The 12,055-nt window shown below is 38.3% G+C and overlaps 1 protein-coding gene across 10 annotated transcripts in view; it reads left to right on the top strand.

Moving 5' to 3' along the window:
* The window catches only part of CEP295 (centrosomal protein 295), a 75,624-nt gene that overhangs the window by 38,490 nt on the left and 25,079 nt on the right, over positions 1-12,055 (top strand). For 8 of the 10 annotated variants that reach the window (XR_004238184.1, XM_032099168.1, XM_032099162.1 and 5 more), the window contains exons 6-11: positions 3,888-4,001; positions 4,899-5,039; positions 6,157-6,340; positions 8,169-8,360; positions 9,259-9,483; positions 10,703-10,833. Coding sequence is in view for 9 of the 10 variants with exons in the window: in XM_032099168.1 (XP_031955059.1) it covers positions 3,888-4,001; positions 4,899-5,039; positions 6,157-6,340; positions 8,169-8,360; positions 9,259-9,483; positions 10,703-10,833 (987 nt within the window). In the remaining variant the exon portion in view is untranslated. The remainder of the gene's footprint in view (positions 1-3,887; positions 4,002-4,898; positions 5,040-6,156; positions 6,341-8,168; positions 8,361-9,258; positions 9,484-10,702; positions 10,834-12,055) is intronic. The other 2 variants (XM_032099161.1, XM_032099166.1) reach the window with 2 other exon arrangements.

Below are 12,055 nucleotides of genomic sequence, written 5' to 3' on the forward strand. Positions count from 1 at the left end.
TTCTCTTTAGATTTCCACACTGGTTTTCATGTTGTGTAAGCGGGATATGAATGAAGATTAAAACAAGTATTGTAAGGGAGTGGTAAAGTTTGGGGTTATTTTGGTGAAGTATATGCAGTATTGAAATTTAGTACATCTGGAATAAGCTCCTGTCTGGTACAGTTCAGGTGAATTCACACTCCCTTTCACGCTGCTGTTTCCCTCTATGTTGTTCCACATGGTGTGTTCCTGGTGTGTCTGGTGTAGAGCAGGTGAAGTCTGCATCAGTCCAAACTTTGACTCTTTATTTCCTGGTTTTCAGGTGCCTCTGTTGCTCACTTTGGCATTGTTGGAAAAGCATGAGATGCTTGGCTTCGCTTTGTAGTAACTTTTGCAGTTTAGAATGTGTCTTATGTCGCATTTTATTTAACCCCGCCCCATAGAAAGTCACTGCAGTTAACCTCCATAACAACTAAAATGACACAGTACTTAATATTTAATACTTTAAATTTAAATACTAGATATACTAAATACTAAAAATTTAAACTTCTATCTAGCAACATCAGTAACGCATCTCCCCTTCCATTTTACAAATGAAGAATTTTCTCCTCGTCCTTTAGTATTTTGTCACCAGGGGAAGCAAGAAAGCTTTGTTTCCAGGTTTCTCTAGGTTCTGGTGAAACCAGAATTGCATATACACTTGTGTTGGATGACATGTCTGGGTCAGTACTCTATTTAAGTATTGTTCCTTTCCAAAAATTAGTGCATTTGCACCCATTAGCAAATGTCCTTTACTCGCCTTTTCAACAAATGTGATTTGTAACTGGTTGTATAGCAGAGTTTGCAAACATCTGAATTTTCTACAGACACTACATTATGTGTTACTCAAAAAGCACTGAATTCAAATTGTTTAACATTAACTGCTGTGAGTTTTGTTTCTATTATGAAGTTCACATTGTGAAAATGGCAAAGTGAATCAGTAATTTTGCAGACATGTTGAGTTTTTGTTGAGGAAAGAGATTGCTCTGTTTCAATATAGCACAGCATGTCAATTTGTTCCATTTAAAGACTAGCTGACTTTAAGCCTTTTTCCTAGTTTTCATATCTGTATAGATTTTAATCCTTTTGTTGTAGACCTATGGCTGGGAGGGCACAGGGTGAAGAATAAAGGTATTTTCTTCAAAGAGTTATTGGGTGCCATGTACTTCATGGGGGAAAATGCTAAGTAATTGAAAGATTGAGAGATTTTATTCCTGTTTCTGCTTCAAGAGAGAGAAAACAAAAGATGTTGACTCAGTTCAGGGGAAGGTAAATCTAGGGCTTTGTCTTGCAAATGTGTTACTCAAAAAGCACTGAATTCAAATTGTTTAACATTAACTGCTGTGAATAACAGCAAATTACAGGGTCATCTGAATAAGTCTGCTTGTTCTTTTGAATCGGTTTGCATAAGGAGCTTATTGAATACAACTATAATCATAATCTGATGCTCTGTTGCAATAACAATTTACTGTAATTCCATAAAAGGGATTTAGGGCACTGTTGTTCATTGCACGATTACTTAGAATATAAGAAACATTCTCGAAAGATACTCCTATTATTGTTACTTTACCCAGTTAGAAAATAAGTATTTTTAATGACATAACCCATTTTGGTTCTCAGAAGTATGGATTTTGGGAATTGAGGCCATATTTTGTTAGAGCAAATGAAAAGTTACTTAAGTTAAACTGTAAACACCATTTTATTGAAAAGTGTTGCAGAGTTCTTGCAAACTTACTTTTTCTTATATGATCTATTAGATTGTTATGTAATGAAAATAAAACCTAAAAAGTGTCACTATACTCTGCTTGATTATTCATAGCATTTGTAGAGTTGGGGTCATGGGGTTTTTGTTGGGTTTTTTGTCCCATTTCACGATACTTTGCTGCTCCAGTTTTGCGAGATTTTAGGATAGAATTATTTGCTTTTTGGAAGGAGGAAAAAAATAAGGAAGGAGTTACAAAACCATGATGGAAGTACAGTATTTTTTACAGCCTAAATTGCTTTTGACATTAATTGGAAAATTGCAGCCTCCAACATATTTCTCATGTCTTCCCAGCTTTTGAGTAAAATTCTGGAGGTTTGATTGATTACATGTAATTAATAATTATTTGTTATTGGTTTGTTAATTTAAAATTTTTAAAACTAATTCAGAAGAGTTGTTTATTTGTACATTCTGAAAGTAATGCAGTACAGGATAAGCACTGGCAATCTGGCTAATGAGGTTTCGACCTGGGACTTGTCCATTTTCATAGCAATAATCAGTATCTGCAGGTGTTTTGGTTAATGTCAATCTGTTACAATTAGAATGATTTTTACTGATTAAGAAATTTAGCAGTTTATTTTTTTACCTACTAGAATAACATGCATTTGTTTAAGTACCATAAAATAAGTTACTGAAGTTCTGTTGGTAAGGCTAGAAATAGTTTTATCCGTTTTGGGCCCCTCACTGCAAAAAAGACATTGAGGTGCTGAGCATGTCCAGAGAGGGGCAATGGAGCTGGGGAAGGGCCTGGAGCACAAAGCTGATGAGGAGTGGCTGAGGGAGCTGAGGGTGTTTATCCTGGAGAAAAGGAGGCTCAGGGGGGACCTTACCACTCTCTACAACTGCCTGAAAGGAGGGTGTAACTGGTTGAGGGTTGGTCTCCTCACACAGGTAACAGAGCAAGAGGAAATAGCCTCAAGTTGCACCAGGGGAGGTTTAGACTGGATATTAGGAAAAATTTCTTCACTGGCCTGTCAAGCACTGGAAACAGGCTGCTTGGGGAAGTAGTGGAGTCACCATTCCTGGAGGTACCTAAAAGATGTGAGTTGTGGCACTCAGGAGCGTGGGTTGGTGGTGGACTTGGCAGTGCTGAGTTAATGGCTGGATTTGATGAAGGTTTTTTCCAATGATTCGATGATTCTTTGATTTTCATTTAAAGACTTCACTTTCTACAGTCTTCATAAAATAGTGATAGTCAATTCTGAAATTTTGTATGCCTCTTCTTATGCAGAGATAAGTTTAAGATACTCCTGAGACTTAATGCTGCTCTTTGTGCATGTGCATTTCTTTATGGTCAGGTTAGTTGTAGACCACTCAAGCTGTGAATCTTGCTGGTTTAGTTAATGTGGATAAGAATCCCTTTTTAGGACAAAGTACAGGGAACGGGAAGTTGAGAGAAAATTAATGGAGATGCTAAAGGCAGGTCCTACAGGATATTGGGTTACCTAACCGGGCGACTTTGTCACTGAGAACATGAGGCTAAGCCAAGGTAGAGGAGGGTCTGATGGCTCATTGCTCAAACTTCCAGAAAAGCATTGAAATGGGTTAGTGTATCCAAAACTTTGTAAAAGACCCAGCAATTTAGCATTCTGTGGGTATACACTTTTCAGTGAAGTTGCAGAAAATGCTCTTTTCTCTGGTCAACTAATAAATTGGACATAATGGCTCTGAGTTTCCTGAAGCAAGTCTCTACTTGACAAGTGTTGCTTTACTGTTGGGTATAATTGTATTGTAGGTCTGTGGTTGCCCTGCTCTGAGGTGAGTGTGACAGCTGTTGTAAGTGGGATTTTTATTACTGCATTAAACTCCAGTGCTTTTAAATTAGTGCTTTTGAAACATGACACTGATGAGCATCAATTTCTGTGCAGGGGTTTGCTTAAGACTGTTAGATGCTCTTAGTTATTAAAGTCCTCTAGATCTGCCGTGTGTGCTGATGTGGTTTATTAATTATTACACGTATATAAGGTTTTAAACAATATTTCCAGGACAAAACTGGGTGGGGTGGATTTCTTTTAGTAATAATTTAGCTTTACAGATCACTTCTGTTTAGTTGCTTTGCTGGAGATAATATTCTGTGATACAGCTGTAGTTGTACTTTTCTTCCTAGAGCTTTGACGTGAAAAAGATTGTTGCGATGAAGCCCTCTGGTGCTGGCAACTTTTGTGTTACACGTTACCATATTTCTGAAGCTTTGGTGGACAGAGAAGTGGACGGAGAGCAGGTGATTGGCTCCAAGTGTTTGTGCTACAGGCTTACATATATGTTTCTTTACATTGCATACGGTGTCTGGATATCAGCTGTTGGGTTTTCTAGAACCTATTTAAAGATATGAACTTGTCTAAAGCAGCGTTTACACGGCTTACTAAAGAGAATCTCAGATGGGCAGACTTGTAAAGCCTGTTACGTGCTCGGTCACTTGGGGGATCACACCTGGCACTTTGTGAACAGGCCTTTATAAGAAGGTGGGATCACAAGACTGGCATCATGTTCAAACACTCAAATTGGAAGACTTATGGCTTATGCTGAATTGATAGCTGCAGTTGCCCTGCTTTTCTCTCTTCCCCTCTTTTTAGCAATGTACTCCCAGCCTTGCCTTGTATTTGCCTTGCTTATTTGGAATGATTTTTTTTTTCCCCCTAAGTATTTTTTATATTCATGTTAGTAAGATTTTTCTTCTTTGAAAATCGCAGATTGTTTCTGGTTTCCCAAATGAGATTGAAAATATTTCAAGGGTTTTTTTTCCCTTGTTTAGAACAAAACCATGAGGATAGAAGTACTCAATCTGTAATGTTGACCATATTATTCACTTTACCATACATTGTAGGAGAAATAACCACTCTTCTATAACAAATAAATCGTATAAATTATTATCCCTGGTACAGCTTGAAACTGGAAAACTCTGACACCTAAACTTACGAAATATGTAAATACGCTGTTTTTCCAAAGGTGAAAAAAATGAGCTTGGTCCTGCTTGCAACATAAACATGCAAGGATGTTCATATGGCATTGTATGTTGTTTTTGAAGTGCTTTTGCTGCAGAATTATTCATTTATTTGTTGTTACATATGCTTTAAACGATCAAAGAACTTAGTGGACTAAACTGTTGATTGACTGCCAGCCAGATGCTCATTTAGCTGCTGAAGAAGAGGGGAGACGTTTGGAGGAACTACAGAAGGAGGCAGAGAGGGAGAGAAGAAAGCAGCTTGAAAAGGCACATGTTAGAGGAAGTCATGCCTTGAAGAAGATCCAGTTGGCCAAGGTAGGCAAAGTAGTTATGCCTGTTTTTAATGTCAGAACGACCACTGTCAAATAAGTTGTAGGTAGGTGATGAATAAAGGAATTACAGGAGAGAAATTTATGAACTAAATGAAGTTTGCAGAATGTCTTTGAAAAAACAAAAAAGTCAAAATCTGTTTACTTATTTTGGCATTTGGGAGAAGTGAAAAGGAAAGAATATCCTCTAATTTTTGTTATATGAATGTTTGACCAACTATTAATGAATAGGTAATAGTCAAGCAAAACTTTTCTAATAGCTTATGAGTTCTACTTTTCCACATTAGCTTTAGTTGGAGTTGGTTATTCTGTACTTCAGGGGAAAAAATTATTGCTAAGAAGGTAACGGGTTTTTTTATTTTTTGAAAGCTTTTCAAGGTTTTTACTTAAAGACTGACATTCTGTTAGTGTGCAAGTCTGTAAGTGTTGAAATTGTTTCCTTTAAGAAGTAAAAACTGATCTACCAAGAAAAGTCTTTGTACTGACAGCTACACTCGAAAAAGTTTTACTTTCTGTTAGCTTCACAAGTATTTTTCGTGGCTAGAAAAAGCAAAAGCTTCCTTTTTATCACCTGAGATATGATTAACCCTGAATGAGTAACCAAACTAAAATGGGGGTTTCTGGAAATATTACTGGTGGTCCTGAAATTAACAGAAAAAAAACCCCAACAAACTTCTTTTTTTTTTTTTTTTTTAATAGTTTTCACGTGTACTCAGTGTGCCAAAGAGTATATAGATTACATCTTAAAAAGTAGCAATTGCTGAATTATGTACTAGCAAAAGTCACTTGCCAAAAGAAGTGCTCATTTACCTTATAAAACGGAAGATTTAATTTTCTTCAGGGAAGTTGGCCTACAGGTGTTGAGTCTGATCCTTTATTTAACATCAGATCTTCTAGTTAGTATTGATGACTCCTATGTCTAAAGGTCTGATACAGCCTTCTCCTAAGGAAGTACTTTCTCCCTAGAATAAGATTAACTTTGAATGTTAAAAATGAAACAAACATCATGGTAACCAAATGGAAGCATTTTGTATCAGTCCTGCTGCATGGCTGTCTGAATGTGAGCACTGGAGGTTTATGTTATCCCTTCTTTATACTTGAAGGACAGGAAAAGGCTCCTGGAAGAACTGGAGCAAATGCAAGCTCAGGACCGGATGCGCAGGAGACAGGTTGTCGCACAGATGCCACCTCAGCTTTCAGTGCCACCATACAAACGCATGGAAATAAAAGAAGAAAGGCAGAGAGAACTGGAGTCTGCGTTTGAAGAAATGTACAATGAAGACTGGAGTAAGTTCTTTGTTGGAGGTTGCTGAATCTGGTACCCAGTAGAGGAGAGGCTGCTGCAGCTGCCTCTGCCCAGGTCCAGCCGGTGGCAAGGCCGTGTGTGTATTCACAGTAGGCACACCACAAGCAGCCTTCCAGGGCACATGCACACAGGGGGCCATGCGGGCCAGCAGGGAAAACAGCACTCGCATTAAGTGCCGACAGCACAAATGGCCTCCTTCTGTTTACTGCTCTGGCTGATCAAGGTGAAGGCCTATTAGTGGGATATATGTCTGTCCATATGGTATGGATCCCTCCAGCAGTTGTTCTTAGACACTCAATCTATCCAGTAGTTGCGCTCTGTATCCCACCTCTCTATCTGCTGTACTACAGGTCCTCCATAGGTCTTAGCCAGTCTACCCAGTGATCATCCTGGAGTCTGGAGCCTTACAGTTACCTCTCATACTTGTGTATGCACTCAGATGCACATGTGCTCAAATATGTGCTATGGATCACTTGGTGAATAGCTTTAGACACTCACTCATACGTGGCAGCTGGCCCTTGATCCTTAGTCTTCTAAGGATCAAGAAGACTTGATCTTGAAGTTGCTGAGTCCTGGGCATGTGAACCCCCAAGATCTGCTGCTCGACTCCAGTTGTTGCTACACAGACCCAGCTGGTTATGTGAGTGTATGCACAGACATGCACAGGCAATGGATTCCTGGAACTGACCTTACATACTCAGTCTGCCCAGTAGCTGATCCTGGATCCTCTTGTAATCTTGGAGATGCACACACATGTGCTGGCAGGTTTCTTAGGATCCCTTCATCTCCTTTGTAGCTGGCTTGAATGCTGGATCTCCTGATCCCTCCACTAGGCAACTTGTAGATTCCCTGGCCTCTGCAATACCCAGCCGAGTCTTACAGCTGCCTGATGTATAACTCCCGAGCCTCTTACCATTCTTACTGGCTAGTCTGGCTTGTGATTTGCTAGCCACTGCATGCTGATACTCATACTCACCTAAATGCACTCATTATGACCTCTGCAGGTGGTAGTGCTTTAGACACAGGTGCACCTGTGACTTTTGGTCGCCATTCCAGTTGCTGGCCGTTATATATCTATGCACACACATGCATACAAAATACAGTGTTCCTCACATTGGAAAACAGCTACAAGTGGAATTTAGTGAGAATACAGAACAGACTGTCAGGCACAGTGCATGGCCAGATGAGTGTACTGACTGTCTCATTTTATCTCACTATTTTATATTTTTATTTCATGCTTGTTCTGCCCCTGACTAACTTGATCCTTTCCTTTCCCTGCCTTGGGTTCCTCCCCTAAGTAACAAGTATACAATTCCATCTTCCCCTGTGCCCCACATCCCTTGTAGGCAATAACCTCCTCAGTCACTAAGGTGAGCATGGGAGAATTCCTGTTGTGCAGTGTTCTGGGATTTCACACCTGGACCATGTGATTGCTCTTCTGTGGCAGCCTTGTGAGCAGCCAGGTCAGGGTGTGTCTTTTCCCCGATGAAGTTACTGGGATTGTGTGTAATTTTTCCTTTGAGCTGCTTTTGGTGTAAAGATGAGCCTTTCATCCCATCAACTTTTATTTTGAAAAACATAGCATATTCTAGTAGATGCTGCTGTGGAGGGTCTGAATGAATAGATGGCTATTGATCTAAACAGTTTTGAATATTCTATTTTGGTGGGGAGAATGTTGGATTGAATCTGTTGTGAAATAACCTATTGATGCTTGAATTTCCTGGGGATCTGTGTGTGAGTGTAGTCTGGCAATGTTGTTTGCTTTGTATTCCAAATGGTCATTTTATTTTGTTGTGTTCTTTGAATTAGACATGAAAGGAGACCTGATTTTGCGGTTTGAGCCACAACCTTTGCCAGCCCCTTCTAACAGAGCTCAAGATAATGATCTTGATATCTCTTTGGAGCAAGAATCTGCTTGTGACACTCAACCAGAGTTTCCTTGTGATACTCAACAAGAATCAGAACATGTGATAGAAGAGAAGGTCCCTAATGAGCCAGAAAGTAAAACTTCTAAACTTCATATTTAACTTAAATCTTTCCATTTTGTATTAGAAAAGATTAGTCTAATATATCAAATAAATTAATTTGAGTAATAACTGAAATGTTTTAACTAGTAAAACTTCTTAATGTATGTAAAATATTTCAATATCATGTGGTTTATGTTTAGCATAGATGATAATAACCTAATGATTATGAATTTAAAAATGAAAAATGTGACATCTTTTTCTGATATGCTTCAGTTCATTAGTATACCGAGAATAATTTTCAGTTGTAAAAACTACACTGTTAGTAGCCATAATTATTCCTATATAATTAGTATAAATTATGGACTGATGCTGCTGTGTGAACTTAAATATTTTGTGGTTTGAGGTATTTCAAAGTTAAAGCTTATAGTCTGCTTATTGTGTGTCCTTTATGTTCAGGTTTGTGACTGAGCTGCTGCATATTGTGAGTAGGCTGGAACGGATGCATGAGTGTGTCCTGTTTGCTTGTGGTGTGTCCAGGGTCATGTGATGTGAGCCAGAAGTGTCTCGGTGACCTTTGCTGCTTGGCCAAATGCTTCTGCATCCCTTGAGTTGCACAGTCTGGTGTTCGGTCTGTGGTGCATAGTGTTTCCAGTGCTGATGCAACACAGAGGGCAGGTGTGGGGATAGTACTGCATATTTTTGCTACAGTTTGACTGTAAAACACTGCATCCAGCTTAGCCCTTCTTTTATAGCTTGCAGAGACACATTACTGCTTTTCTCTTGCAGGTAAGAGAAAATACTGCTAAGATTTTAAAAAAATACCTGAGCTATTTGTCCAACTCTGTAAGCAATAAAAAAAATAGTTATTTTTTTTTTTAATGATATGAAGATATTCATTACCCAAAACTCTTAACAGTATATATTCTTTATAGAGCATGAAGAAGGAGAAGCCTGCCAGCCTCGATCAAAACTTGCCTTAAAGAAATTGTTGAACAAGATTAGAAGCCAAAAAGAGGAGTGGACATCAAAAAGTGAGAAAGAGAGTCAAAGTGAATTTGAGACTATTGAATCAGGCACAATTGCTAGTGAAGAGAGACCATTGTATGATTTAGAACTTAACAAGGAGCAGCAGAAAATTACAGTATCTGAAGCCAAAGGTATGTAGTACATACTTGCATCATAAGTTTGTTGTGTAGGAGCAAAAAGACTTGTACAGGGGGACTATGGCAAAACTGTTTAATGAACTTTCAGTGTTAAATGTTTTGTCATGGTGAATGAAAATATAGTTTCCTATCTGAGCCCACAAGGCATTGTGGATTTGTTGCAACCACAAGTAGGAGAGGTTTTTGCTCTTAACTCCAACCTGTCCACTGAGATCTTGAAAAGAACAGATGTCCAGAATATCTTTCTATCCTTCAAATCTCACCCAAATTGTTGTCACTGTTGGTGTTGCCATGCTTTAGTAGGTCTTTGCCTCCAGGGATAGAATTCTCAGTGCAGAAGTCGGCATTGAAGTTTTGTACCTGTTGAACTGGAAAAGCTGCTTTCTTTGGAGATTCACAGCTGTAAATGCCCAAGACAAGCATAAGCTGATTAGTTTTCTCTGCTTTTAGGCACCATTCCAAAAAGCCTTTTTTGTAAAATTGAAATTTATAGCAATTAGACATTGCAATTTGTTTGGTAGCCAAATCATCTTGGGGTTACTTCCCATGTCTGTCCTTGGTGCACTTCTGGTTAGGCTAGTGCTGAAGTTGGTGATCTTGTATGCTGAGTGGGATTTCTGAAGTTTTAAAGTCATCAAGTTGTGGCAGGTGTTTTGGTTGTTTGGGTTTTTTTAAACAAGATAAAGTGATTTAGTTCAATCATGTACTTGGCTATGCCAGCATAATGCCTAGGGATTGGAGAGTGCAGCATGAGTGAAACCATGCCTTGGGGAAAATGTGCTGCTATTGAAGCTAACAGTACAGGATTGAGACTTGCTTTTTGTGCAATAGCTAAATGTTACATCATTTGCCCAGTGACTGCCAGTTTTAGACCCTCTTTGTTCCAAGAGGTTAATGTGTGGCTTTTGATTCTTCAGGATGATCTTGCTCTTGGGCTCCCAAGTAATCTGTTAAAAGTAATTTTTGGTCTCATTGAAGCTGGGACATTACTGTGTCTTCAAGAAAGACACATAATAAAGGGCCATTAAAGACTTAAATAATATAAAAAACTGATTTCCCAGATTATGGAGACAGGCAGAGTAGTAAAATAAAGATCTTTTCAAGAGCAGCTTATGCATTTGTTTAAAGATATTGGGAAACTGTAAAGCAAGATGTAAAGAAGATCCAAGGCTCGCTCTGACTGCAATTACACCAAATAACATGTATATTTTAGACCCTATGAAAATGTTGGAAAATACAGTTGCAGGTGAAAAGTCAGTTCTAATCCATCCTCAAGAACAAGCAGCTAAAACCAGAATGGAAGAGGCAGCTAAAATTAGAATAGAAGAGGAGAGACAGAAGTGGGTAAGTGTGTTTGTATTTATTCCTATCTCAGTTGTAGTGTAAAAAAAATGATTTACAGAGGACTTTAAAATGTTTCAGGTTATACAGCAGCTATAGGTGCTCTTAACATTTAAACTTTTACTGTAACATTTTTTATACTTTTCAAAAACAGCAAAGCTGTAGCTGAAATTTAGAATAGAGTGGAAACCCCCAGTTCCTTCAAATCTAACAAGTGCTGTAGGCAAGGGATGCAACCATGGTTAAATGAGAATCCCAGCTGTACATGAATACCTTTGTTTTGTGAAGGGAGGATATAGTCAGCAATATACAACTCTGAAAACTTTATTAACCCTGTGTAATAATGTAGGAAAGTCTATGGGATTGTGTTTAGAGTGACAGGAAAAGCATACAAACCTTGAGTAATTTTTTTTCTGGTTATCTAGGAAGCAGATGCAGAAAGTTTTTTGTGTCCCTGGGAATGCTATGTCTATTATATTTAACAAGTAGTAACTTTGTGTATTATTCATTATATGTATTGTGTATGTGTTTCGTTGTATTTTAATTTTTGTTGTATCCCTAGAGACAGACCTACCAGCTGTTATGTGGTGGTTTACCAGTTAAAAGTTGAAATTTGGGTCTAAGTGCAGCCTTAAATTGTGGAGTTTACATTCAGAAATAAAGGAAACAAAAATTTGACAAAATAGTAATATTTTAGGAAAAAAACCAAGCAACAAATCCTTTATGAAAGTGTGGCTACTTTCTTTCACCTTCATTTCTTCCCACTTTTCACCTGGCCAGGTGTACAGGTTGCTGTGTCCACAAAGCTGTTCTCAGGCCCAGCTTTTTCTTGGATTGCTTTTCCTGACATCCCCATTCAGATTGTCATTAAAGGCTGTTGTCCACTTCATCTTTGCCAGTACTTCAAAATTTTTCTTTGCTTTCATTCTAAAAGCACATATGCTGTTACTAAGTGTGGATCTAAGTGAATTGTAGCTGATAGGTACATGGAAAGAGAATAAACAGACTACTTCAGAGGTTTATGGACTACTCTCAAAGTGGTTATATATTAGCTATTTTAGAAGCTTTTGTAAAGCTTGAATAAGCGTTTAAATATGTTCAACACTGATGAAAAACTCAGTGAAATTCAAAATAGATTTCTCAAGTAACTTTAAGAAAAGGACTTCTTTTGCAGTCTTTGGAAAGTGATAACGTATCTTGAATGGAAATCTGATTTTATTCATCT

Source organism: Corvus moneduloides, chromosome 2, assembly GCF_009650955.1.
Source record: "Corvus moneduloides isolate bCorMon1 chromosome 2, bCorMon1.pri, whole genome shotgun sequence".
NCBI classification, from domain to species: Eukaryota; Metazoa; Chordata; class Aves; order Passeriformes; family Corvidae; genus Corvus; species Corvus moneduloides.